Source organism: Mesoplodon densirostris, chromosome 8 (assembly GCF_025265405.1).
Source record: "Mesoplodon densirostris isolate mMesDen1 chromosome 8, mMesDen1 primary haplotype, whole genome shotgun sequence".
NCBI lineage: Eukaryota > Metazoa > Chordata > Mammalia > Artiodactyla > Ziphiidae > Mesoplodon > Mesoplodon densirostris.
In genome coordinates, this window is record NC_082668.1 from 30649694 (window position 1) to 30677191 (window position 27498).

Below are 27498 nucleotides of genomic sequence, written 5' to 3' on the forward strand. Positions count from 1 at the left end.
CCCAATGACAGTCCCACATACTGAAGTCCATTGCAGGTCGACAGAGCCACCCTGGAGTCCTTGATACCTCTGATGTTTCCATGGTAATAACAGTGCTCTCCACCCTGCAATGCAGAAGAAGATTTCATTGACAAATTATGCTTTCTCCATCACGATTCACTCTTTGGGATGATTCTGTAAAGCAAAAAGAAAGGCAAGGATGATCCTAGAAACTCCTCCTGTTTGACAGGAAATCTCAAAGAGCACTAGGCAATTTTTCAACTTTTCTATAAGAAGCAGGTGTATATTCAATGTAACGAAGGAGAAAAACCTTTAACAGAGGAATAAGACACCAATGCAACTGGAACAACTTATATACCTTTCCTAAGCATGTGAGGGAGTAGACACTTACCAGATATTGTTAGGGAATAAAGTCTTCTACATCACTGAGGAGAGGCCCCCAAGGGTGCTGTTTAGAATCATTTTTTATGGAAAACTACACAAAGCTTGGGGATTTGCTTTCTTACCTTTTAAAATCAGTTTTTTAATTTTTTTAGAAATAATATATGAACTTAGTTTTCAAAGGCAAATAGTAACTGCGAGGACTGTTTTAAAACTCACAGCAGTTTCCTGTCACTTTCTCTCACCACCAACACATTTTTAACACTTTTAGCTGTTTCTTCTGTTGTTTACCAATGTATTTCTTTTTTTTTTTTTTTTTTTTTGCTGTACGTGGGCCTCTCAATGCTGTGGCCTCTCACGTTACAGAGCACAGGCTCCCGACGCGCAGGCTCAGTGGCCATGGCCCACGGGCCCAGCCACTCCGCGGCATGTGAGATCCTCCCGGACCGGGGCATGAACCCACGTCCCCTACATCGGCAGGCAGACGCTCAACCACTGCGCCACCAGGGAAGCCCACCAATGTATTTCTGAATGGAATATTTATACTGTTATGTCCTGATTTATTTCACTTTAGAAATTACCTTCCTAATATAGAATCTTGAAATCCCCTCTCGCCCCCCATACATTTCAACACACATCACAGGCTTTTGGTTAAATTGATATTTAGTGTTTGTATTATGACTATGCACGTATTGTTCATAGCTGTGCCACTCTGATTACATTGTCTTTTTTGCTCCATTTAAAATTTTTTCGAGAACTTTTATTTTCTTCTTTGCTTTTCCATGTATTTAGCACATACATAGACCCTATTATCTAAAACATTATCTACAAATCTTCTAGTATGGTCAAGCACATCAGGTAATTTATCACATCCGTTTTGTTCTTGGAGACACCCCTCTTGCTTCACCCTCCTACTGGGCCTGATGCACAGCTGCTTTACAGGACTTGTCTGTAGCATCATCCTGGGAACTCCTTTGTCCCCTTTCTGTATTGAATCCTAGATCCCATGTCTTCTCCATTCATGGTCCCCTTTCCTGGAGGTATACATCCCCTGGTAATTTGTTGAAAAAGTGTTTGTAGAAGATAAATTTGATGAGAACTTGCATGTTTGAAAACCCCTTTTTCTATCTTCACACTAGATTGATCTTGTGGGTGGGTAGAGAATTCTAGACTGGAAATTATTTTCTCTCAGCATTTCAAAGGAATTGTGCACAGTCTTAAAGTTTCTAATGTTGCTGTTGAGAACTGGAGATTATTCTAATTGTTGACACTGTCTATACAATCTATTTTTCCCCTTTTAAGAAGACTGTAGGAAATTCTATTCACACCTATTTTCATGAAATCTCAGGATGTGCCTCAGTGGGGACTTTGCTTACTGATTGCACTGGGCACTCTGTGGCACCTTTGAATCAAGAAAATGCACTCTACCCAATATTCTGTAATAATCTATATGGGAAAAGAATCTGAAAAAGAATGGATATATGTATAATATATGTAACTGAATCACTTTGCTGTACACCGGAAAGTAACACAACATTGTAAATCAACTATAGTCCAATATAAAATAAAAATTAAAAAAAAAACAAACTCAGACTCCTCATGAAACATATTTGAGCCTGTGGCAGTGCAGGTAATAAATAATATATCCATTAAAATATTTTAAAAAAGAAAATGCATGCACTTCAGTTCTGGGAAACTTCTATTATTTCTCTGATAACCCCCCTCCTTTCCATTTTTCTCTACAAGCTGAGCTCTTCTACCAGAGTAGAGAAGGAATGGCTGCCTGTCTATCTGGTGTAGGGAGTAGATCAGGAATTTAGTACCTTCTCCATGTAGACTTTCAACCAATCTTTCTGTTTTCTGGCACCTTCAATTCCTGGGGCTTTCTGGGTGCAGGGACACAAGTTGGCTTTGCTCTGCTTGGTTTTGTTCCGGTGGAACTTAGCAAAGCAAGAAAAAACTCAAACCTAAGACAATTACTCCTCATCTGTCTGCTTTCTATCACCTAGAATTTTACGGACACCGCTGATCAGCTGTCTTCTCTTCTCTTGTCTTTATCCTTGTGAGTTTACATCCTTTTTAAAATTCCTTAACTGTTATTTGAGTGGCGTATTACCAGGAAATTGAGATAAATATAAGCACTGAATCCACATTGCCTAACCAGAAGCTTCCTATTTGTTTTCTTTTATTTATTTATTTATTTTATATTGAAGTATAGTTGATTTACAATGTTGTGTTAGTTTCAGGTATATCGCAAAGGGATTCAGTTATACATACATATATATCTCATTTTTTTCAGATTCTTTTCCCATGTAGGTAATTACAAAATATTGAATATAGTTCCCTGTGCTATACAGCAGGTCCTTGCTGGTTACCTATTTTATACACAGTAGTGTGTATATGTTAATCACAAATTCCTTAAAGAGAATACTGACTTTGACTTTTTATTAATGATTTACATTCATCTTGATCACTGCTTATTAAAGTGTATTACAATAGCCTCAGAGGCTACTTAAGTGCCTAAAGGGGTTCACCCACATATCAAATCACCACTCCCCAACCAACTCAGTTTGTTTCCTTTTAGTAACTATAGTACACACTTTCAATGTTGGTTTCTAAAACTGGTATTCTAATGTTTTTACTATTTTGTAAAGGATTGCTTTTCCCTTCTCAAAGAGCAGCTCTGTATATAAATATTGACTTCTATATAATATGTCAAGTTCTATTTGCATTTTCAACTCTGGAACTTATAAGCACAAATGGTATCACACATTTCAGTGATTTGAGAATCCAGGTCGATACTCGGCAATTAAATTTCAGACTCTTCCCACGATTCTAAAAACAACCGTAGGTAACTGTAAATTCCATCAAACCAGTTATTTAACACTTTGTGTCACACCAAAAGGCTATCTTAAGTCAGGTGATTGTTAGAAGTACACAGCAAACACTGTCATATTTATTTGACCTTTCTAAGAAGAGCTCTGTTTTTTAGATTTTCCTACAAACAATCTTTTTCCCCCCAGAAAATATTTCCAAGTCCTTTCTTAGATTTCAGTTTCATTCACTTGCTGAAGGTTGATGCTCTCTCAGTATAAAGGTCATTGGTATCTGTTTTAATTAAGGCAGAATATTATCTGAAGGGAACTGTTTGATTCACTGTATATCTGGAGGTGGATCATCATATTTTCTCGACTTTAAATGATACTTGTGGTAACATCTGATCCCTGATGTTTATCATAAGAAAGCTTTAATATCTAAATTGTGGAATTATATTAGCACTATAAGCAATTTGGCAGGTTCTAATTTAGTGTTAGTATTAGTAGCATTAGAGGATGTTCTGAGTTTCTTATTGCTTAATTTATACCAACTTTTTGAGAAAGCATTACCGGAAAAATACTGTTTGGCAACTCTCCAGATTATGCAGCATTTTGTTAACACCACTACAAAGTAACATCTTCGGGTATTTCATATTAAATGAATCCCCGTTAAGAAGACGTATTCCCTCTTGGATATCAGGATGACAGGAGCGGGTCACTGCAGAGGGGCCCCTTGCAGAGGGCCTCATTAATGAAGACACTGAGTAGTCAGCTCTGGCGGTGCCTCCACCCAAGGAGCTAGCTATCTGGAACACTCACTGTCTCACTGTAACTGCTATCTCTATGCACAAATAGGAGGACACTCACAAAGTGCTAAAAGGCTCTGCCAAAGACAGCAAAACGCCAAACTAAATCCCACAACTTCAGGCTCCAGTGTTTCTTTCTCCAATCAGGAAGGCCTCAGACAGTACAAGAGTGCTGGCCAGACCCTTCGAGATCACCACTTATGAGTGGATCACAGATCTGTGACTAGGCAAACAGCAGGCAGGAGAACCAAAAAGGGCTCATTCAGCACATGACACAAGTCTATGTGTGCCTCCATGGGCATCAGCATTTTCAGATTAAAAGCTGTCAGTCAGGGCTTCCCTGGTGGCGCAGTGGTTGAGAGTACGCCTGCCGATGCAGGGGACACGGGTTCGTGCCCCGGTCCGGGAAGATCCCACATGCCGCGAAGCGGCTAGGCCCGTGAGCCATGGCCGCTGAGCCTACGCGTCCGGAGCCTGTGCTCCGCAACGGGAGAGGCCACAACAGTGAGAGGCCCGCGTACCACAAAAAAAAAAAAAAAAAAAAAAAAAAAAAACTGTCAGTTACTTAATTCAACAAAAATGGAACATCTAATAAATGAAGATTACTGGGTAGTCAAAGGAACTTAAAAATCCTAGTAAGTGTGCTCCCCAACTTTCTCAGCCCGCCACTTCCATATAAAATTCCACAAGCCAGATAATGCTCGAACAACCCCATTGGAAACCAGCAGGCAACTCCCACAAATAATGAAACACCAAAGTCATGTGCATCCTTTAACACATTTCCTAATCAGATGTGTAACAGCTCTGTGAGTCTAGTGATAACTTGGCGAGGGAAAAAAAAGATTTGGCTCCCTGGTATTATTGACTGAATGACAGGAATGATTTGATTCTACTCACTTTATTTTTTTCAATTTTTTTTGTTCTTTTTTTAAAATTGGAATATAGTTGACTTACAATGTTGTGTTAGTTTCAGGTATACAGCAAAGTGATTCAGTTTATCTATCTATCTATCTATATTCTTTTTTAGATTCTTTTACATTATAGGTTATTACAAGATATTGGGTATAGTTCCTTGTGCTACAATACAGTAGGTCCTTGTTGGTTATCTATTTTATATATAGTAGTGTGTACATTTTAACCCCATACTCCTAATTAATCCCTCCCCCACCTTCCCCTTTGATTTTACTCATTTTATTTTATTTTATTTTATTTTTTATTTTTTTTTTGATGTTGGGGGTAGGAGTTTATTAATTAATTTATTTATTTTTGCTCTGTTGGGTCTTCGTTTCTGTGCAAGGGCTTCCTCCAGTTGTGGTAAGTGGGGGCCACTCTTCATCGCGGTGCGCGGGCCTCTCACTATCGGCCTCTCTTGTTGCAGAGCACAGGCTCCAGACGCGCAGGCTCAGTAGTTGTGGCTCACGGGCCTAGTTGCTCTGCGGCATGTGGGATCCTCCCAGCCCAAGGCTCGAACCTGTGTCCCCTGCATTAGCAGGCAGATTCTCAACCACTGCGCCACCAGGGAAGCCCGATTTTACTCATTTTAAATAGAACCTATTGGAAACAGAATCTATCGTTTCAATATAATTTATTTTAAAATTGCCCCACTTTTGTGTCTGTTTAATTATCTCATCTGCTTCAGTAAAGTTCAATCAGCCAATTCTTATTATCTTCATTGCTTAAGAAACCCTCATAAACCTGGGCATTCATGGTGACCAGGCACTGATGTTTTCAATCAACTCCTGTACATCTGGATAAACATTTGAAAAGAAACTCCACAGGCCACGTCTCACAAATGTGTATATTATGATATTCCAGGTTCTGAATATGGTAATTAAAAACTCTGACACTATACTCAAGTGATTATTCTATATGCATATCTTTAAATACTTCAAACTTGTCAACCAGCATGATATATCAATCTCTTTAATAAATCACTGGGCTGGTTGCAAAAAAAGAAATAAGCTTAGAAAAATCTATGGGCTTCCTTGGTGGCACAGTGGTTAAGAATCCACCTGCCAATGCAGGGGACACGGGTTCGAGCCCTGGTCCAGGAAGAGCCCACATGCCACGGAGCAACTAAGCCCGTGCACCACAACTACTGAGCCTGCGCTCTAGAGCCCGTGAGCCACAACTACTGAGCCCACGTGCCACAACTACTGAAGCCCACATGCCTAGAGGCTGCACTCCACAACAAGAGAAGCCACCATAATGAGAAGTCCGTGCACTGCAACGAAGAGTAGCCCCCGCTCACCACAACTAGAGAAAGCCCACGCGCATCAACAAAGACCCAGTACAGCCAAAAATAAATAAATAAAAATTTTTAAAAATCTATAATGGGTCACATGTACCTGAATTTGAATACTACAGAATAAGGATACAAAAAAACATTTCAGAGAATTGGACAACTTGAGAACTCAACACCAGTTTAATTATTTACCTTCATTAGACTCAAGGGGAAAAACATGTTCGGGTATTAGAACAGTTTGGCTGTACTATATATATTTTAATGCTATATACATTTTTAATAGTTCACACAAATCATACTATTCAAATTTAAAATAGCTTTGTGAGGAGCCAGTGTGGTCTGCTCTCTTGATTTCCTGGGGAATTTTTTTAGCCTCCCTGTCAGGAGCCTTGCCCACAGAAGCCCATTCCCTCTGACAACAGTCCCTGCCAAGAAGCCTTCATGGACGAAGTGAGCTTGAGCTGAACCAGGGTAATGATTTGAAAAGGAAAGCATAAAAAACATTCTAGGAGGGCGACGTGATTAAAATGACAAAAGAACAAAGGCGAGAATAGAATATAGAACCCACAAGGACAGGGATTTTTATCTGCTTGGTTCACTAATGCACATCCAGCTCCTAGATCAGAGTGAGTGAAATCAATATCTGTTTAATAGATAAATAAGAATGGCTTCTTCATGAGCCTAAGTGACAAGACCAATCTGAAAGGACCAGAGGATTTATGTTTGTTGAGACAGTGGGTAAATAAACTCCCATTATCTACCTGAGAAGTTCTGTATTTTGAAAGCTCTTTTATAGAGTATAATTCAGTGGTTTTTAGTATATTAAAACAGGGTTGTGTAACAATCACCACTTTCTAATTCCAGGATATTTTCATCACCTCAAAAGGAAATCCTTTGCCCATTAACAGTCATTCCCCATTCCTCCTTATACCTCCCTAACCTCCCCCAGCCCCTGGCAACCACTAATGTACTTTCAGTCTCTATGAATTTCCCTACTCTGGACATTTCAAATAAATGGAACCACATAATATGTGGTCCTTTGCAACTAATTTCTTTCATTTAGCGTAATATTTATAAGATTCATCCACGTTGTAGCATGTATCAATCAGTACTTCATTCCTTTTTATTGCTGAATAATATACCACGTTTTGTTTATTTATTCACCAACTGATGGACATTTGGTTTGTTTCCATTTTTTTTGCTATTATGAATAACACTGCTGTAAACATCCATGTACAAATTTTTTCTTGAACATACATTTTCAATTCACTTGGATATATACCGAGATGTAGAATTGCTGCGTCACAAGATAATTCTACGCTTAATTTTTTGAGGAACTGCCAAACTATTTTCCAAAGCAGATCCACCACTTTCCATTCCCATCAACAGTATATGAGGGCTCCAGCTCTCCAGATCCTTGTCTGCACTTGCTATTGTCCATGTTTTTGGTTACAGCCATCCTAGAGGGTGTGAAGTGGTACCCATCCAAGTTTAAAATCAAATGAGAGAGTGACACAGGTGAAATAGGGATCAAAATATCACCTTCAATTTTAGTGTTGCTACATTGGAGGAGAGGATCAGCTGAGAATCCAGTGGACCTACTAATGCTGCCCCCTAAGTTAGCCAGACTTACCCACCAAGGCACAGACAACAGGGGATAACCAACACCCTCCCCCAACCCACCCACACCCACAAGGGCTGCCACTGCACACTGAGAACAAGTAGAGGAAATGTGCTCTTCCTGTAGGGAGGTGGATCTCACCCAAGAAAGGGAGGAAAGGACTATGTAGCCATGCCCAGCTCCTTCCCACCAGTTAAGTCGCTCTTCTTTCCCTGGGCAAGAGGGAGCAAGGGGACAGGAAGAAGCCAGGGGGAGAAGATAGAGCTAGGAAAGGACGATTTCCCCACCCCATAAGGATGAAGAGTAATAAAGGGAAGTAGGAACAGAAGTACTGTATCTATCTATTCAGTCTTACACTGTTGGCCAGGTGGCAGTTCCTTTCATAAGAAGAGAAACCAAAGTATTAGTAAGCATTTAAAGCTAATGGTTCACCTAAAAGGGATTTAATAGAAATATATTAAATTTGAAAATAACTATTATACCATCATACTGATGCCTAACTCCTTTAGAAGAACTGACACACTAAAAATTAACTTATTTTTAATAGGTTCATCAACAAAGTTGACCAACAAATCAACATACTGTCACATACTGTGTGCAAAGCACTGTGCTAGGAACTCTAACAAAAGCTATTGCTCAGGCTTCCCTGGTGGCACAGTGGTTGGGAGTCCGCCTGCGGATGCGGGTGACGTGGGTTCGTGCCCCGGTCCGGGAGGATCCCACATGCCACAGAGCGACTGGGCCCGTGGGCCGTGGCCGCTGGGCCTGCGCGTCCGGAGCCTGTGCTCCGCGGCGGGAGAGGCCACGGCAGTGGGGGGACCCGCATACCACACACACACACAAAAAAGCTATCGCTCTGTTGGTGCAGAAGGAAAGTTCTTCCACGTGCGTTTACTAATACCTGGCACCTATTCTATACTGCCTACTTAATCTGTTGATCTCTCCAGTTCCTATATTTGCTTCACAAGGAAAGAAGCCCATTTAGCCCACTTTCATCCAATAAAAGTAAAAGCCTAAGACTTTAGCCTCTTCTTAAGTAGAAGTGGGAACTAGGTAGGGGCTTCATAGCTGTGATATGGGAAGACCTAGACAGGTTCCTCCAAAGTGTGATTCATCATTTTGTTCGACTCTAATTCCCAGAATATTTTATTTTTTTATTTTTTATTTTATTTTATTATTATTTTTTTTTTTTTGCGGTACACGGGCCTCTCACTGTTGTGGCCTCTCCCGTTGCAGAGCACAGGCTCCAGACGTGCAGGCTCAGCGGCCATGGCTCACGGTCCAGCCGCTCCGCGGCATGTGGGATCTTCCCGGACCGGGGCACGAACCCGTGTCCCCTGCATCGGCAGGTGGACTCTCAACCACTGCGCCACCAGGGAAGCCCTCCCAGAATATTTTAAACGTCCACATTTAGATTTCACTTCAAAGCCAAGTAGCCTATTAGTGATTCTGTTCCTCCGTAGTCATGTGAATAATGGTGTGAGTGTGTGTGTGTGCGCGTGCATGCACATGTACTTTTGTCTAAATAGTTTGAGATCTTTGGAAGAAAGGTTGCACGGGTGTAAAAACAGGTTTATTTAATCTATCCATTCTTACATATTGATTTTCTTTTCTGGTACTTGATAAAAAGATTTTCTTAAACAACATGGAAGGCAATGTGAAGTTTAAAAACATGCTTTTAAAAATGTGTATGTGATGGTAGTAGGAGCATGAATTTATACAAACTTTCAGAAAAAAAAAACTGTCAATATGTAGCAAAAGCCTTGAAAATATACCAACTCTTTAACCCAGACAATTCCATTCTCAAAATTAATCCTTAATCAATTATTAAAGAAGTGTTCAAAATGTATCTGGAAGGCCTTTCCTTAAAGTTATTTGTACAGTCAAAGAGTAGAAGCAATCTAAATGTCTATCACTATGGGATTAAACAAATTATAGCAAATGAATTGGAAACAATATGATACGTTTTTTAAAAATAAAAGTTTAGAAGAATTTTTAATGAATGCTAAAATGTTTATAATATTGTTAGGTTAAAAAATTCTCCCACAAGATAATGTGTACCATATCACCTCAGGTTTTGGAGTGTTTGTATAGATACATACACATAAAAAACAGACTGTTACCATTCATTCATTACATATAAAGCAAGTAAGTTTGGGTATATAAACTTGGAGAAAATGGGTCAAAAATAAGAAAAAAGCAATGAATACAAAAACAAACTGCAATGAACACTTCTTTTGTCAGAGTTAAAATATCCTTTGTTTTAAGTTTTAGTTACAACTGATGCAAGATTTGACGTGTCTTATTCATGATAAGGCCTCCATTTGGGACCTCAAATGACCTCTGAAGGCCAATTAGCTATTTCATTTCTTTAAAAAAAAAAAAAAGACCTTCTTGTGAGAAGTTTGGATCAGGTTACTGCAGCCTGCAAAGGTGGTTCATTTGCTGAGTCTGTAAAGGTCTCATGCACTCTTCTCTTCTCCAGACTCATGATTCAGCATCTGCAGTGCTCACAGCACTGCACAGATGACAGAAGCTTTGTTTCGTACAAATGCCAGGCAGCACTGTTCCTGTGCTTGATTTAGCATTTCTGTTCACTTTCCACAGCATTAACTTTTAGGGAGATTCAACAACCCCCCAGATGCAGCCTAAGGCGAGAACTGACAGACTAGTAAGAATAATATATGGAAGTTCTTAATCTAGGGCATAAAATTCAAAGGTTTGGAACGCACATCAAACTACAAACGTCCCAACTGTTAGTTGGACAGTTATAAATCCGGAGAAATTCCATGACCCTTCATGGCAGTAATCTCAGTTCATACCACCTATAAATACTCGTTAAGAGGTTATCAGACTGACAAGCCCAGGTTATCAGACTGTACAACCCAACAAACCCACACATGAAAGGTCCACTTTTGTGCCAGTGCTCATTAGCAATCAAGGAAAAAACCCAGTAATGCTTCCTCCCGTTTTTTTTTTGTTTTTTTTTTTGTGTGTGTGTGGTACACGGGCCTCTCACTGTTGTGGTCTCTCCCGTTGCGGAGCACAGGCTCCGGACGCGCAGGCTCAGCGGCCATGGCTCACGGGCCCAGCCGCTCCGCGGCATGCAGGATCCTCCGGGACCGGGGCACGAACCCGTGTTCCCTGTATCGGCAGGCGGACTCTCAACCACTGCGCCACCAGGGAAGCCCCCCCCCTTTTTTTGTTTCCGTTTGTGTCCCATTCCCGTGGCACCCATGGACACTGCTTAGGCTCAATGGCACTCTGTGGCCTTCTTACAAATCAGAGTCTCTGGATGCAGCCATTCCAGGGATTTTCACCCTGACTGGTGCAGAGCAACTGTGTTCCTTACATACAAGTAATCTCTCTCTCTTGTTTTAATTTAAACTCACTTTTCCTTATTGATCTTCCAGGAAGAGAACAGTTAACCTCCAAATGAAGGAAATCAAGCACCCCACTGCATTTATATTACAAAGCTTGGTGGCCTTGAGAAGGCTTATGTGTCCTCTTTTCACTTCAATTTCTTCCTTTGAGCAACAGGAATGATAATACCCACCTCAGAGAACTGTTGTGAAGATTGAGAGGGAGAATGTTCCCGACATCTTCCTTTCCCCATCTGTCCTCTGTCCCTCTTGGGTACCAAGGTCCCTTGGACAAAACAGTCACTCTAACAGTCCACCCAGTCTGATCGTTCAATTTCTCTGCCCATGAGCCTAGTGCTGCCATGGAACTGGAGAGCTCTTGATACCGTTCACTTACATAAGATACTGTATGTATAACCAAAACAATGATCATTTCTTTATTGGCTGGAGTCTCTAACGTTACCTCAAACATTTGTAAATTTTAATCAATTTCTCCTAAACTTATTTTAAATTTAAAAGTAATAACCTTGTGTAAGAGGCCAGAGGATTTTAGTGAGATAGACAACAAAACAATGAAGTGTGCAATGAACAGTTCAATGATTAAGTATATTTATACTACAGGAGGTCCATGTGCTATTGACCATACCTTAGAGTACTGTGGTTTCCCATTTTCATAGTGGATCTCCACATAATCAGAAGACAGCAAACCACTACAAAGGAAAGAAAATAGAGTGATTTCCACATCTAAGATACTTGGAGGTTTAAAAATAGCCAGCTCAATAAATGGATGTGAGAGCCTTGTAAACCACAAAGAGCTCCAGTCCACAGTAAGGACAGAACAGGTTATCATCAAGAGTCTCAAATGTTGTCCAGCAACAAATCATTCCTCCATCTGCTAAAAAAGATAAAATACAAATAATTTAAAGATGAACTCCTTTTATGCACACATTCATCATTTGAGTGATATGTTAATATGGAACAAACAAAAAGGCAGGTAACGGGAGAAGACAGGCTCTATATAAATCACACAATTACACTCTAAACAATTGGAATCTCAAAACAATCGTTGAGGAAGAGTACAGAGAAAAGACTAGACAGAAAATATTTTAGGCTTTTCAAGCCACAGGGTCTCTATAACAACTACTCAACTCTGCTGTATTATCACATAAGTAGCCACAGGCAGTACCGTTGTGTTCCAACAACACCTCATTTAGGGACACTGAAATCTGAATTTCACATAATTTTCACCAGTCAGGAAATTGTTCTTCTTTAATTTTTTTCAACCATTTGAAAGTGTAAAAAACATTCTCAGCTTGAGGTCTGTACAGAAACAGGAATGCTGCATTTGGCCCACGGGCCATAGTTTGCTAACTCCTGGAATAAAGACTAACAGTTAAGAATATAGACTGTGAAGTCGGAGTGGGGTTTAAAACCTAGCTCAGCTCCTTGACTGTGGGCAAGTTACCCAACTCAGCCTTTACATGAGTCACATGGAGACAACAAAGAGTGTGAATCTCATACACACCAAGAGGCTTAAATGAAAGCATCCACATGAGAACTCAGCGCTGAATATGTGCCCAGTAACGGGCACTGCGGCTATCACTATTTTTAACTCAGCTTCTTCCAACACATTTCCCCCTATACAATGTGGGAAATAAGAAATATGTGCCTCCGAGGCAGCTCTGGATTGGTAGGGCATCCGGGTTCCTGTTTGGGCTCTGCCACTAGAACTAATGATTATAAGAGACCACTCACATTGACTGAACACTTACTACATCCCAGCCACTGTTCTAAGGACTATAAAGGTAGAACTCATTTAAACCTAATGGTAACTGAAGGACAACAGTAGGTTCTACGATGAGCTGGATGTGTGCCCTGCATTTAGGCTTCCATTTCCTCTTCTGCCAAAGTGTTGGAGCAGACGATGACTCAGGTCCCTCTTGCTCTGACATTCTATTTTCTATAATTCTGCCTAGTCGTAGGTTTTCTTACCAGGAAAACTTGACACTGCTTTTTTTTTTTTTTTTTTTGCAGTACGCGGGCCTCTCACTGTTGTGCCCTCTCCCGTTGCGGAGCGCAGGCTCCGGACGTGCAGGCTCAGCGGCCATGGCTCACGGGCCCAGCCACTCCACGGCATGGGGGATCCTCCTGGACCAGGGCACGAACACGTGTCCCCTGCATCGGCAGGCAGACTCTCAACCACTGCGCCACCAGGGAAGCCCAACACTGCTTCTTTAACAGAAGGGTGGGAGGACCCAATGATTTCACATCATTTTGAGAACTGCACCTGATGTGGTTCTAAAATGACCCAGTGCGGAGGGCTGGAGGAGGCTTGGAGCCAGTCAACAGAATAACTGGGAGCCATGTGTGTGCCTGGTCCAGCTTGGTTTCCTGTTGTGAGCAGAAGGACAACCTTTACAACATGGAAATAAAGCAGGTGCTTGGACCTTGGACAGGTTTTCCTACTGAAATTACTAATCAAATGTGTGTCTACTGATGATTCTACATTTGAAACTAATTATGGTACGTCTACTCATTCCCTTTTCAAAATCTCAATAATAGTAAAAGTAATGAGAGTTCTTAGCTCTCTATACTTCAGAATACCTGAGAAGATACAGAAACTTCTTTCAGTTCTAGTTAATGAAGTCAGCACTGCGAATGTACATAAACAGGGTTGTTGTTGGCAACATTTCTCTGAGGAATCTTTCTGCAACACCAAGAGGCAGGGAGGTTGCACTAACTGCATTTTAATTACCTCTCTCTACAGGTAATTCATTATTTTCAAAATTCTCAACCACACCATCACTGGAGCATGTCTAACAACTGAAAACAAGGTTATTTTAGACCCCTACTTCTGTTTGTAATTACAAAAGCAGATAAAAACATTCTAAGCAGGGCTTCCCTGGTGGGGCAGCGGTTAAGAATCTGCCTGCTAATGCAGGGGACACGGGTTCGAGTCCTGGTCTGGGAGGATCCCACATGCCGCGGAGCAGCTGGGCCCGTGAGCCACAACTACTGAGCCTGCGCATCTGGAGCCTGTGCTCCGCAACAAGAGAGGCCACGATAGTGAGAGGCCCGCGCACCGCGATGAAGAGCGGCCCCCACTTGCCACAACTAGAGAAAACCCACGCACAGAAACGAAGATCCAACACAGCAAAAATAAAAATAAATAAAAAGGCTGTGCTGAAAAAAAAAAAAAACATTCTAAGCATTAACTACCGAACGGATAAAGGTCACTTTAATTATCGTATTTCTCTCTTTTCAAGGGCCTTTTCCCCACCATGGACACACCTATTTCTAATATCTCCCACATTTGAGAAGCTTTTTTTTTTTAACTTATTTATTTTATTTATTTTTGGCTGTGTTGGGTCTTCATTGCTGCACACGCGCTTTCTCTAGTTGCGGCGAGCGGGGGCTACTCTTCATTGCGGTGAGCAGGCTTCTCACTGCAGTGGCTTCTCTTGTTGCGGAGCATGGGCTCTAGGCACGTGGGCTTCAGTAGTTGTGGTGCTCGGGCTTCAGTAGTTGTGGCTCACGGGCTCTAGAGCACAGGCTCAGTAGTTGTGGCACACGGGCTTAGTTGCTCCGCGGCATGTGGGATCTTTCCGGACCAGGGCTCGAACCCGTGTTCCCTGCATTGGCAGGTGGATTCTTAACCACTGTGCCACCAGGGAAGCCCTGAGAATCTTAAAGAAGAAAAATATCTACTTTTCTAGGACAGACAGAGATAGACATAAGACCATATCCTCCCTTTCACAGAGACACTCTACTCTCCCACCTCCTATAAATAGCACCGCCTCCCCATTTGCACCATCCTTCCCTCCTGTCTGACCATTCTTCCCTTAAAACTGTTTCTTTCACTTATCACAGTGTCCCCAGCACCTGGCATAACGCCTAGTGCATAGCAGATGCTTAATCAACATTTGCTGAGTGAGCAAACATCTACCAACATCCACTATACGCCAGGCCCATACCATGTGCTGGGAAGTGGGGATAAAGTATGCAACTCTCTGAAACTGAAACTAAGCAAATCAGTACAAATGTATGAGATTCACCATCTCATCCTAGATTATTATTTGTAACCTTCCTGAAAGTGAATTAATGTCAACTGAAATGTAATCTAATTACAAAAGTCTTAATGTAACTTTGAAATGAGACTTTTCAGTGAGGGGCAAGTAACACTGGAAAGGAAGAACTGAATAGCTAATTGTGTGGTGGTGTGTCTCCAGCTCCACCCTGCAGAAAAGGAACAGGTCATCTGTATCCCTGTAGGCCTGAAGGTGAGTTGTCTGGCAATCTCTGCCTGCAGATGTTCTCCAAGGCCCTTCCTCCACCTCTGCTCTCTGTAGTTTCCCTAGTAGAACTTCCTGTTGAAAATACAATGTTCTAACATGCCAATACTGATCTATTTAGCAATTATGGTCCCGAGTATAAATACTCATTGTACTTTCTTGATCAGCCAGTTGGGTGTTTGGTTCTGAGTTGTCTGATAACTTGGGGGGGCTGATGAAAAGGAATTTCTGAACATTCTAAGTTCTGAAATAAACATCCTTTTTCTAGTCATTTAAGTTACAGAAAAGCTATACACCCCAGCTACTACAGTCCTTCTCATGCAGGTTATCTGGTGAAAGAGAGGTGGCCTTGGGAAGTAAGGAGATAAATGTAGGATGGAAGTTCAAAGCAAGGTGAAAGAGAGTGGAAGAATTGGAATAAGAAAATTCTCTTTTAGGAAATTAAAAAATACCTAGAAACAAATGACAATGGAGACACGACGACCCAAAACCTATGGGATGCAGCAAAAGCAGTTCTAAGAGGGAAGTTTATGGCAATACAATCCCACCTTAAGAAACAGGAAACATCTCGAATAAACAACCTAACCTTGCACCTAAAGCAATTAGAGAAAGAAGAACAAAAACATCCCAAAGTTAGCAGAAGGAAAGAAATCATAAAAATCAGATCAGAAATAAATGAAAAAGAAATGAAGGAAACGATAGCAAAGATCAATCAAACTAAAAGCTGGTTCTTTGAGAAGATAAACAAAATTGATAAACCATTAGCCAGACTCATCAAGAAAAAAAGGGAGAAGACTCAAATCAATAGAATTAGAAATGAAAAAGGAGAAGTAACAACTGACACTGCAGAAATACAAAAGATCATGAGAGATTACTATAAGCAACTCTATGCCAATAAAATGGACAACCTGGAAGAAATGGACAAATTCTTAGAAATGCACAACCTGCCAAGACTGAATCAGGAAGAAATAGAAAATATGAACAGACCAATCACAAGCACTGAAATTGAAACTGTGATTAAAAATCTTCCAACAAACAAAAGCCCAGGACCAGATGGCTTCACAGGCGAATTCTATCAAGCATTTAGAGAAGAGCTAACACCTATCCTTCTCAAACTCTTCCAAAATATAGCAGAGGGAGGAACACTCCCAAACTCATTCTACGAGGCCACCATCACCTTGATACCAAAACCAGACAAGGATGTCACAAAGAAAGAAAACTACAGGCCAATATCACTGATGAACATAGATGCAAAAATCCTCAACAAAATACTAGCAAACAGAATCCAACAGCACATTAAAAGGATCATACACCATGATCAAGTGGGGTTTATTCCAGGAATGCAAGGATTCTTCAATATACGCAAATCAATCAATGTGATACACCATATTAACAAACTGAAGGAGAAAAACCATATGATCATCTCAATAGATGCAGAGAAAGCTTTTGACAAAATTCAACATCCATTTATGATAAAAACCCTGCAGAAAGTAGGCATAGAGGGAACTTTCCTCAACATAATAAAGGCCATATATGACAAACCCACAGCCAGCATCGTCCTCAATGGTGAAAAACTGAAACCATTTCCACTAAGATCAGGAACAAGACAAGGTTGCCCACTCTCACCACTCTTATTCAACATAGTTTTGGAAGTTTTAGCCACAGCAATCAGAGAAGAAAAGGAAATAAAAGGAATCCAAATGGGAAAAGAAGAAGTAAAGCTGTCACTGTTTGCAGATGACATGATACTATACATAGAGAATCCTAAAGATGCTACCAGAAAACTACTAGAGCTAATCAATGAATTTGGTAAAGTTGCAGGATACAAAATTAATGCACAGAAATCTCTGGCATTCCTATATACTAATGATGAAAAATCTGAAAGTGAAATCAAGGAAACACTCCCATTTACCATTGCAACAAAAAGAATAAAATATCTAGGAATAAACCTACCTAAGGAGACAAAAGACCTGTATGCAGAAAATTATAAGACACTGATGAAAGAAATTAAAGATGATACAAATAGATGGAGAGATGTACCATGTTCTTGGATTGGAAGAATCAACATTGTGAAAATGACTCTACTACCCAAAGCAATCTACAGATTCAATGCAATACCTATCAAACTACCAATGGCATTTTTCACAGAACTAGAACAAAAAATTTCACAATTTGTATGGAAACACAAAAGACCCCGAATAGCCAAAGCAATCTTGAGAACGAAAAACGGAGCTGGAGGAATCAGGCTCCCTGACTTCAGACTATACTACAAAGCTACAGTAATCAAGACAGTATGGTACTGGCACAAAAACAGAAATATAGATCAATGGAACAGGATAGAAAGCCCAGAGATAAACCCACGGACATATGGTCACCTTATCTTTGATAAAGGAGGCAGGAATGTACAGTGGAGAAAGGACAGTCTCTTCAATAAGTGGTGCTGGGAAAACTGGACAGGGACATGTAAAAGTATGAGATTAGATCACTCCCTAATACCATACACAAAAATTAGCTCAAAATGGATTAAAGACCTAAATGTAAGGCCAGACACTATCAAACTCCTAGAGGAAAACATAGGCAGAACACTCTATGACATAAATCACAGCAAGATCCTTTTTGACCCACCTCCTAGAGAAATGGAAATAAAGACAAAAATAAACACATGGGACCTAATGAAACTTCAAAGCTTTTGCACAGCAAAGGAAACCATAAACAAGACCAAAAGACAACCCTCAGAATGGGAGAAAATATTTGCAAATGAAGCAACTGACAAAGGATTAATCTCCAAAATTTATAAGCAGCTCATGCAGCTCAATAGCAAAAAAACAAACAACCCAATCCAAAAATGGGCAGAAGACCTAAATAGACATTTCTCCACAGAAGATATACAGACAGCCAACAAACACATGAAAGGATGCTCAACATCTTTACTCATTAGAGAAATGCAAATCAAAACTACAATGAGATATCATCTCACACCAGTCAGAATGGCCATCATCAAAAAATCTAGAGACAATAAATGCTGGAGAGGGTGTGGAAAAAAGGGAACACTCTTGCACTGCTGGTGGGAATGTGAATTGGTACAGCCACTATGGAGAACGGTATGGAGGTTCCTTAAAAAACTACAAATAGAACTACCATATGACCCAGCAATCCCACTACTGGGCATATACCCTGAGAAAACCATAATTCAAAAAGAGACATGTACCAAAATGTTCATAGCAGCCCTATTTACAATAGCCCGGAGATGGAAACAACCTAAGTGTCCATCATCGGATGAATGGATAAAGAAGATGTGGCACATATATACAATGGAATATTACTCAGCCATAAAAAGAAATGAAATTGAGCTATTTGTAATGAGGTGGATGGACCTAGAGTCTGTCATACAGAGTGAAGTAAGTCAGAAAGAGAAAGACAAATACTGTATGCTGACACATATATATGGAATTTAAGAAAAAAATGTCATCAAGAACATAGGGGTAAGACAGGAATAAAGACACAGACCTACTAGAGCATGGACTTGAGGATATGGGGAGGGGGAAGGGTAAGCTGTGACAAAGTGAAAGAGCGGCATGGACATATATACACTACCAAACGTAAGGTAGATAGCTAGTGGGTAGCAGCCGCATAGCACAGGGAGATCAGCTCGGTTCTTTCTGACCGCCTGGAGGGGTGGGATAGGGAGGGTGGGAGGGAGACGCAAAAGGGAGGGGATATGGGAACATATGTATATGTATAACTGATTAAATTTGTAAAATTAAAAAAAAAATAAAAATAAATAAATAAATAAATAAATAAATAAATAAATAAATAAAAGAAGATGGGCTTTATAGATAGAAAAAAAAAAAAAAAAAAAAGAAAATTCTCTTTTGATTATTGTTATGGAACCCTCTTGCTCACCGCCTTCATGGTGAATCTGCATCACAAAGGTAGTGAAAAGAACTTGAACTAGACAATGTGATTTTACTCAGCATATGAAGAACAAGTATGAGCACCTTAATGATGCTGAACTCCAAGAGCAGGAGAATGGCAAGACTATTAAAACATGGCAAATGAGCCAAGAGTCAGATCAATGAAGGGGACTGTGGCGGAAATAATGCTGAGTATCCACCAAATCCCATGTCATCTTCCCCTTCCTAGAACAGTAAGACTATATTTCACAGCTTTCAGAGCAGCTAGGTTGGGGTCAAGAGATTGAATTTTGGCTCATGAGATATGGGGGGAAGTAATGTCTATTCTTCCAGTTTGACCATTAAAATCCATGCTTCATTATCCAAGCTCTCTCTTCCCTGGAACCCTGGCAGTCACATGCCCTGGAAGCCACATGCCCTAGATGGCATAGCTACAAGGTGAATGCAGCCTAGGTTCCTACATCTTGACTGGAGAAGAGCTTCCTAGGAAAGCCACTCAAATTGCATTAGACCATAATGTGGGTAAGAGACAAAATATTACAGTGTTAATTCTCAGATTTCATCTTTACTATTGAAACATGGTCTAAATGTTTCTAATTCCAGCATCTATCACAAAAAAAGTTTTAGAAATTTATGTTGAAAGAATTTCAGAATCATCAGCAAATATACAAAGAGAACTTCTATAAGATCTAGGCATTAGAAAATCACACAAAGAGAGAAGTTTTGCCTATATAAATATTTGTTGGAGTCCTTGAGTTTGAGATTTATGTGTGTAATGAAAGAAGGTACATGAATAGCCAGGTGGTCAAAACTCCAAAGGTTTATATCTTACATTCCTCCAAGAAGGCTCGTTATGGAAAAGCCAAGGATCTGAGTAATTGGAAAAGTAACTTACCAAGAATCCCTAGTGCCTGGAAAAGTCATTAACCAAGAAGAGTGAATGACTTCTAGTTTTTTGGAAGATAACTTGAATCCCTTACTTTAAAGAAAGAACTATATGCCTTCTTTTGGACAATCCCAGTCATGGCAGGTTGTGAGTGGGTTAATGAAGCAAATTAAATTGTTCAGAATGAGATGATATAGAGAAGAGGGCCTTGAGCTCTAAGGAAGACTACTAGGAACGGCAAACATTGGACCACAAGATGTGATCATCTGCCCTCTTACCAATTTCTGTTGATTAAAGAGTCCAACGATCTGGCTTGGTAACACATTCATTCATTTAGTGACAAAAATTGTTGAGCACTATGGAGATTCTCAACTTCATGGGGCAGCAACGATGACAGCGTTGGACAATGAAGCACCACACCTGCCCCCTCTTCCCACTAGAAGCTTCACATTTATCCTTTTATACACATAACTATTTTAATTCATTAAATAATTACTCTAAGTTGTAATGAGGAGAGACACAGAATTTAAACCAGTACATTCATACAAGCAGAAGCTTGTAACTTTACTATTATCCTACTGTCCTTACACTGCTTTCCCTTTTGAACACAACAGACTTAAAAAGATGATTCTTCAACCACCACTTCTCTCAAGTCTTAAGAAAAAGTTAGACTCATCCCACCTAAAATAATTTGTATGCCAAAAGTTATTTCAGCTAGGAAATATACACTCCTTTGAGTGTAGACAATACAATAAGAGTTTTAAAGCTGTGTTCAAAGATTGTAGACATGGAGAGGTTGAGATTTAAGAGAGTAGAAATGGTACGTTAAGTGGGTGAAAGTAATTATAGGTTGAATTGAGGCTTAGTGTTAAGTCAAACAAAGATGGCATGGTAGGCAAGGGCTGGGGAATGTGGGCATATTTCATAGGAACAGAGCTGGAGGTGGAGACTACTCCTGGCACAGGCAGCTCGTAGAGATGTAAGCTTCTTTGAGGGTCACGACAGGAATTTAATGAGTTCCTAAATCACATAAGAGGTTGCAGTACTTTAATGTGTAGGCGCTCATAAGTGATGGCCCATGCGCCACAATACAGTGAAGAACACTCAAATATATTAATAGGAAACACAGGCAGGGCTGCAAGTTAATAGATAGGGCAGTAGAGAGAAGAGGAATTAGGGGAGAAATAAGGGATGAACTTGAGGTGATGTAAAAGCTGAGGACCCCCACGTGATCAGCCGATAAGAGGAGCCAATTATGAGTTCCCCTCTGAGGAAGTAGCATCAATAGAGACATTTTCAATTACACAAAAATAAAAGATGTCTAATTTCTCCTCCCCAGCTTTTAAGCCATACCACTTGAAGTGGCTTAACACATTCCTAGCATGGCTGCCAGCATCTCTATAAGTATACCAGTAATTTTGAGATTCCTCTATGATAGAATTGTAGTTACTTTCACACAAATGGGTAATTTTACCCCCATATGTCATGAAACAAAAACAATTTTAAACACAGGGAAAACTGAATCCAAATAAAGATAGCATACCTCTTGAACACAGTTATACATAACTGAAATGCTTTGGTGCACCATTTTCAAAGCTAATAATGAATATTATAGTTTGTTGAATATTGCTAATATAGGTTCTTTTCTGATCTGCCCAATATTTATTTATACTATTATCAAACCAGGCTTTACACGCAGTAAAATCATAGAGAAATAGATATGGATCTATTATCAGCCTTGCCTTCTTGTAACTTTGTCTCGAAGAAAAAAACTCTCCTCCAAGTCTAGTTTTTGCCACCTCCCAGGACAAGAGCCCCCTACTTCTTTCATTTTTCAGTCTATAGAGAAAAAGTGTACATTTGTTTATACAGTGTCCATCCTTCCCAGGTATACATGAAATAGTCAAAAGTGTAAAAAGGAAATGAATGGGAAAACTACCAGAAATAATAAGAATTAAGTAAGATAGCCAGTTATAAGATATATATGCAAAAGCAAAATACATTTCTATGTGCACAAGCAAAAATAACCTAGAAATAATCCAGGGGAAAATTTTCTACTAACAATGACAACAGTGGCAACAGATGTTATATACGTATGTATTATGCATGTGGATATTTACACATATATGTATAGATGTACATGTACTCTGTAACATTAATGTAATTCCCAACAAAATCTCAGAAAGTTTGTTTAATTTGATGAAATTATTCTAAAGTTCATCTTAAAGAATAAACGTTTATGACAACCCAAACATGTTTTTCAAAAGAGGAGTAACAATAGGACCTCATATTACTACTACAGTAAATGAAATACAGAGCACTGGCCTGATTAGATGGACAGCCCAAAGGACAGAACAGAAAGTCCAGAGATTCAAGGTCATATGAAAAATGTAATATATGAAAATAATGACATTTTAAAGTGGTAAAGAAGAGAATAAATAGGTTTGGGACAAGTGACTAAACATTTTGGGAAAGTTAGATCCCTACATCAGATCTTACACCAAATAATAATATATGCTTTAAAGGAATGTATGTTTTAAAATAAACTTACTATAAAAATATAGTTGAACGTTAGGGAGCAGAGACCATTTTATGCATGATCTTAAACTCAGAAATAATTTTTAATAACCGATAAGACTATATCATTTTTTTTTAATTTCCATAAGTTAAATTTAAAACTACCATAAACAATTGCAAGGCAAACTGAGAAAAAACAAGTATATGAAAAACGAAGGGTTGCTATTTTTTGACATAAAGAGCAAAAAACCAATAAAAACCAACAACCCAACAGAACGTAGGCAAAGGACATGGACAGATGATTCACAAAATATTATGTACAAAATGCAATTCACAGAAAAAAGAAAACAGAAATACTAACGGTGATCAATCATATACAAATCTACAATTGTATTAGTAATAAAACACCTGTAAATTAAAATAGCCATACGAGACCATTTTCCCCCATCTGTTCAGAGAATAAAAAATGAGTAATAGTAGCTAGATCTGGCAAGAGTGTAGAAATATTGGCACTTCACACATTACTGTGGGGAAAATGAATTAATATGTCTTTCTATGGGACAATTTACCAATAGCCATCAAGCCCTGAAAGCATGTTCACCTTAAATCCGTAAGTTTTTATAATCTTATAAGAGCTACTTATAAAGCTTTCCTGAGGAAATAGCTAGACAAGAGCAAATAAACACACACACACACACACACACACACACACAGCTATTCTCTGCAGGTGATGTAGATGCAAGTAGGTTTAAATGTGCTTTTACATTACAGATGCTTGGAAACATGGGAAAGCTGTTCACGTCATTCACTGAAAAACGCTAATGAGAGAATGTTATGATGTTGTCTGGTAACTTTTTAAAAGTATGTTTATACGTGTATATTCACATATAGAAAAAAAATCTGCAAAGATATACACACAAATATAACAGTAGGCTATTGCTTCCTGTAGAACTTTCAAAGGTTTTTATTTTCTTTCGTTTACCCATAATTCCTAAAGTTTTTATAATGAACATACTTTTGCCTTTTAAAATGCGAAACCGCAATACAAGCTATATTTTTTTGAAGGAAGAGAAACATAGCTCTTTAGGAAGGGGATGAATTAATTAACTAATTAATTAATGACTAATTTCAGGCCCAGGAAAAGAAAAGAGTCACAGGCATTGACAACCACCACTAACCTTGCTGGGAGCAGTGGTCAGGCCCGGCTGCCTCCGTCCCCTCACATGGAGGTTGGGGTGAGGTCAGAAAAAGAAACAAAATGCAATCCCCACCCTCGAGGTGACTATAATCTCCCAGCTAAAATAAGACGGAACAGCATGTACTCTAATATCATATATAGTAAACCATCAAGCTGCCCCAAAGGGAAAATTAATTTCAACTAAGCTGATCAGGAAAGCAGGGCCAGGGCAGGGTCAGGACAGAGTATAGACAGGGAAATACGGGCAGGAAAGAGCAGGTCACATAGACAGAAACCAGGGTGTGCAGTCAGGGAGGATATTCAGGGTACGGACAGAAGTCCAGTGGCCGGGGCATAAGTCACGGGTGGATGGTGTTTAAAAGGCAGGATTGGGACCAGGCAGTATACAGATTTAAGCAGAGGAGTTGGAACTTCTGAAGGAAAGGGCACTCTAGGACCAGGAACTCACACTTGGAAGAGCTGAGAGTAAGCACTGCATTTGTGTCTTCAGAAGCTGCAAAGTCTTTAGGGCCTGAGAAGGACTGAACACAGATACTGGCTCTTTTACTGGGTCAATTAGAGCCATCTGCAAAGTAATTAATGTTAGCAGCAGGAGAGAACGGCATGAAACCAGCAAAGACACTAAGAAAAGGCCTTTCCACATGTGAAAACCTGTAGATTCAACTTTCCTTCACTCATTCAATTAATGGCTGAAGACTGGATGAGAAGCAAAAAAAAAAAAAAAAATAGATGAAGGTTAGATAAAGAAATGATTTTTAACAAAAAGTAAAGATTACTTCATTTTTATTTAAAATTTCCATTTCTTTTTTTATTTGTATTAATGCAGTTAGTTTTATTTTTTAATTTTTAAATTTCTATACAATGTTTAAAGGTTACTTTCCACTTACAGTTGTTAAAAATATGGGCTATATTCCCCATGTTGTACAACACATCCTTGAGACTATCTTACACCCAATAATGTGTGCCTCCCACTCCCCCGCCCCTATGTTGACCCACCTTCCCACTGGTAACCACTAGTTTGTTCTCTGTATCTGTGAGCCTGCCTCTTTTGTCCTGTATTCACTAGTTTGTTGTATTTTTTAGCTTCCACATATAAGTGATACCATGCAGTATTTGTCTTTGTCTTACTTACTTTGTTAGCATAATGCCCTCCACGTCTGTCCATGTTGCTGCAAATGGCAAAATTTCTTTAAATGTTTTTACTGTGAATTATAGATATTTGTCCTAAAATTTAGTTATGCAAATACTAGCGTGAACAGCGATTTTATGCTGTTTTAGTAAAGAGTAAGATTTTTGTAGAACAATTACAGTTGTCTTTTGTGTGATCTCCTCCTCTCTTTTTACCCTACCAAGGAGGAGCCTAACCATTTCTTTCTCTTGTGTTGACACAGTCTGAGCATGTACGGTATCTGCTGGCTGACCTGAGACCCAAGGCCTCCACAGAACCTGCACGGCCCTATAAAGGAAAAGGCATTTGACGTTGTCATTTCTCGGTACTGATCAGAAAACAACATTCTGTGCAATCATGGGATCCTTCATACATAGAACACAGGGGCCTTTAGAGATGATAACTGTGGTCCTTCTAAATACTAGATATGTTTATGAAATTATCAGAATGTAGCAATTAGAAACACAGTTCTGCAGTAATATCAAACCAGTACAGCAGCTAAGACCACCACATAGCAAGAAGAAGAGGAGGAAGGAAAAGGAGAACTTCTTTGCGGTTTCTTCAAGACACTACAAAATTACTCTTATACAAAGTGACACCTATTTTTTAAATTAGCACTTTAGAAAAATGATCTTCAAACTTCTGAGCACATTTCATGGCATCGAGAAATTATTCACTGGGCCTTTAATCATTTAAAAAAAAAAGTCACGATTTCCCTAATTTCTCTAACCAAAGAGATTTTTTCATTCTTCCAAATTATGTACCATTTCAAAATAATGATAACAGACCTCTGAAAATTATAGAATTTATTGGAAAAACTACCATTAATTTGTAGCTTCTTTGGAAAGGGGATTTCTTCCAACTAGCATGGACTTTCCAATTCAGTATAGCTCATTCGAGTGTTAACTAGGCCTTTTTCACTCTGCTCACTGTTATACCCTCAGTCAAGGAAGATGCCTGAACTAAACAGGCACCCAGGAGCCATTTGTTGGTTGAATTAATGAATGAATAATTAATGAATGAAAAGGTAACAGAAATCAGGAGATCCAACTCCTAACCTGACTCTTATTGTCTCTGAGTCCTTCGAGAAGTCCCTAACATTATGGAACAAGTTTTCTCCCTTACAAAAACCAAGATTGTTGGATTATAGGATCTCTAAGGAAACTTCCAGGTCTAAAATAGTGAATGCATGACTGCCATCATCTCCTACCCTAAAAGTATAGCTGTGCTAAGCTGGGATTTGGGATTGTTAACACACACATCTCATCTATAATATTTGGTACGTGCTTTATCAAATAATCAACTGTCTGCATATTGGGATGACTTCAGGCCAACTTTTCCAGAATGGTGCTAAAAGAATGGTTGCATTCATGTTCCATATATACTGCAAAGAGCTGCTTTATAATTCTTTTTTTTCTAATTCTACATATTTCTACGTACCTCAATCAAAAAAGAACACACCAATTTCCAAGAAGGAAAGTGATAAACTCTTCCTACAGATTAGATTAATAAAGAACAAAAAACTTTTACATAGAAATTAAACTGAGCCATGATCAAGATCTGCTAAAGCTACATTGTATTAACACCAACCTATTTAAGGGGTGTGTTGAAAATCAGATAACACAATTAGAGTACTGTTACTTGATTGAAACTAAAAATAAGTCAAAAACTTAAAATCAACTATCATGCTTTATCATAAAGATATTGCAAACCAAAGAAAACAGGGAAAAATAAGAACTTATCCTGTGTAAGTTGCTTATGATAAGCAAATCTGATGACACCTGATGTCATTTTGAAAGACATGTATACAGCAGTGACTACAGCTGTGTAATTTAATCTATTCCAGTTTTATTATATCATCTGGACATTTTGCATAACACTAAAACTGAATTTTTAATCTTTCAAAAGTTACTCAGATCATTAATTATTTGCACTTGATTCTCTCTTAAAATTCATTTTAAATAATATATAGACAGACACCTTCCTTCTATTTTAAGAAATATAATGTACCAGTAATAAAATCAAGTCAGTGGTGGTAGAAAAAAGCAGAACAACAAATCTATAAATCAGAGTTTTAAGACAATTTCTGTAAATGGGCCTTTCCTCCAGCCAGATAACTTTCATTAAATTGTCTTAAAATTTTAATTCCAAGTAGATAATCTTACGCACAGTCACCATTAAAGTGCCTCTCAATGTTTGGAGGAAAAGCAAAGCCTTTATAAGATTCTAGAAGCAGCCAAATCTCAGAGAGACTGACACAGAAAAAAGGAGAAACTATTCTATTTAGGTTCT

The 27498-nt window shown here is 39.2% G+C and overlaps 1 protein-coding gene across 1 annotated transcript in view; it reads right to left on the reverse strand.

Moving 5' to 3' along the window:
- Positions 1–27498, reverse strand: part of ADAM23 (ADAM metallopeptidase domain 23) — a 172574-nt gene that overhangs the window by 63440 nt on the left and 81636 nt on the right. Inside the window, exons 4-5 of the mRNA XM_060106751.1 lie at positions 11878–11941; positions 22–104 (exon numbers count right to left, since the gene is read on the reverse strand). Of these exons, the coding sequence (XP_059962734.1) occupies positions 22–104; positions 11878–11941 (147 nt within the window). The remainder of the gene's footprint in view (positions 1–21; positions 105–11877; positions 11942–27498) is intronic.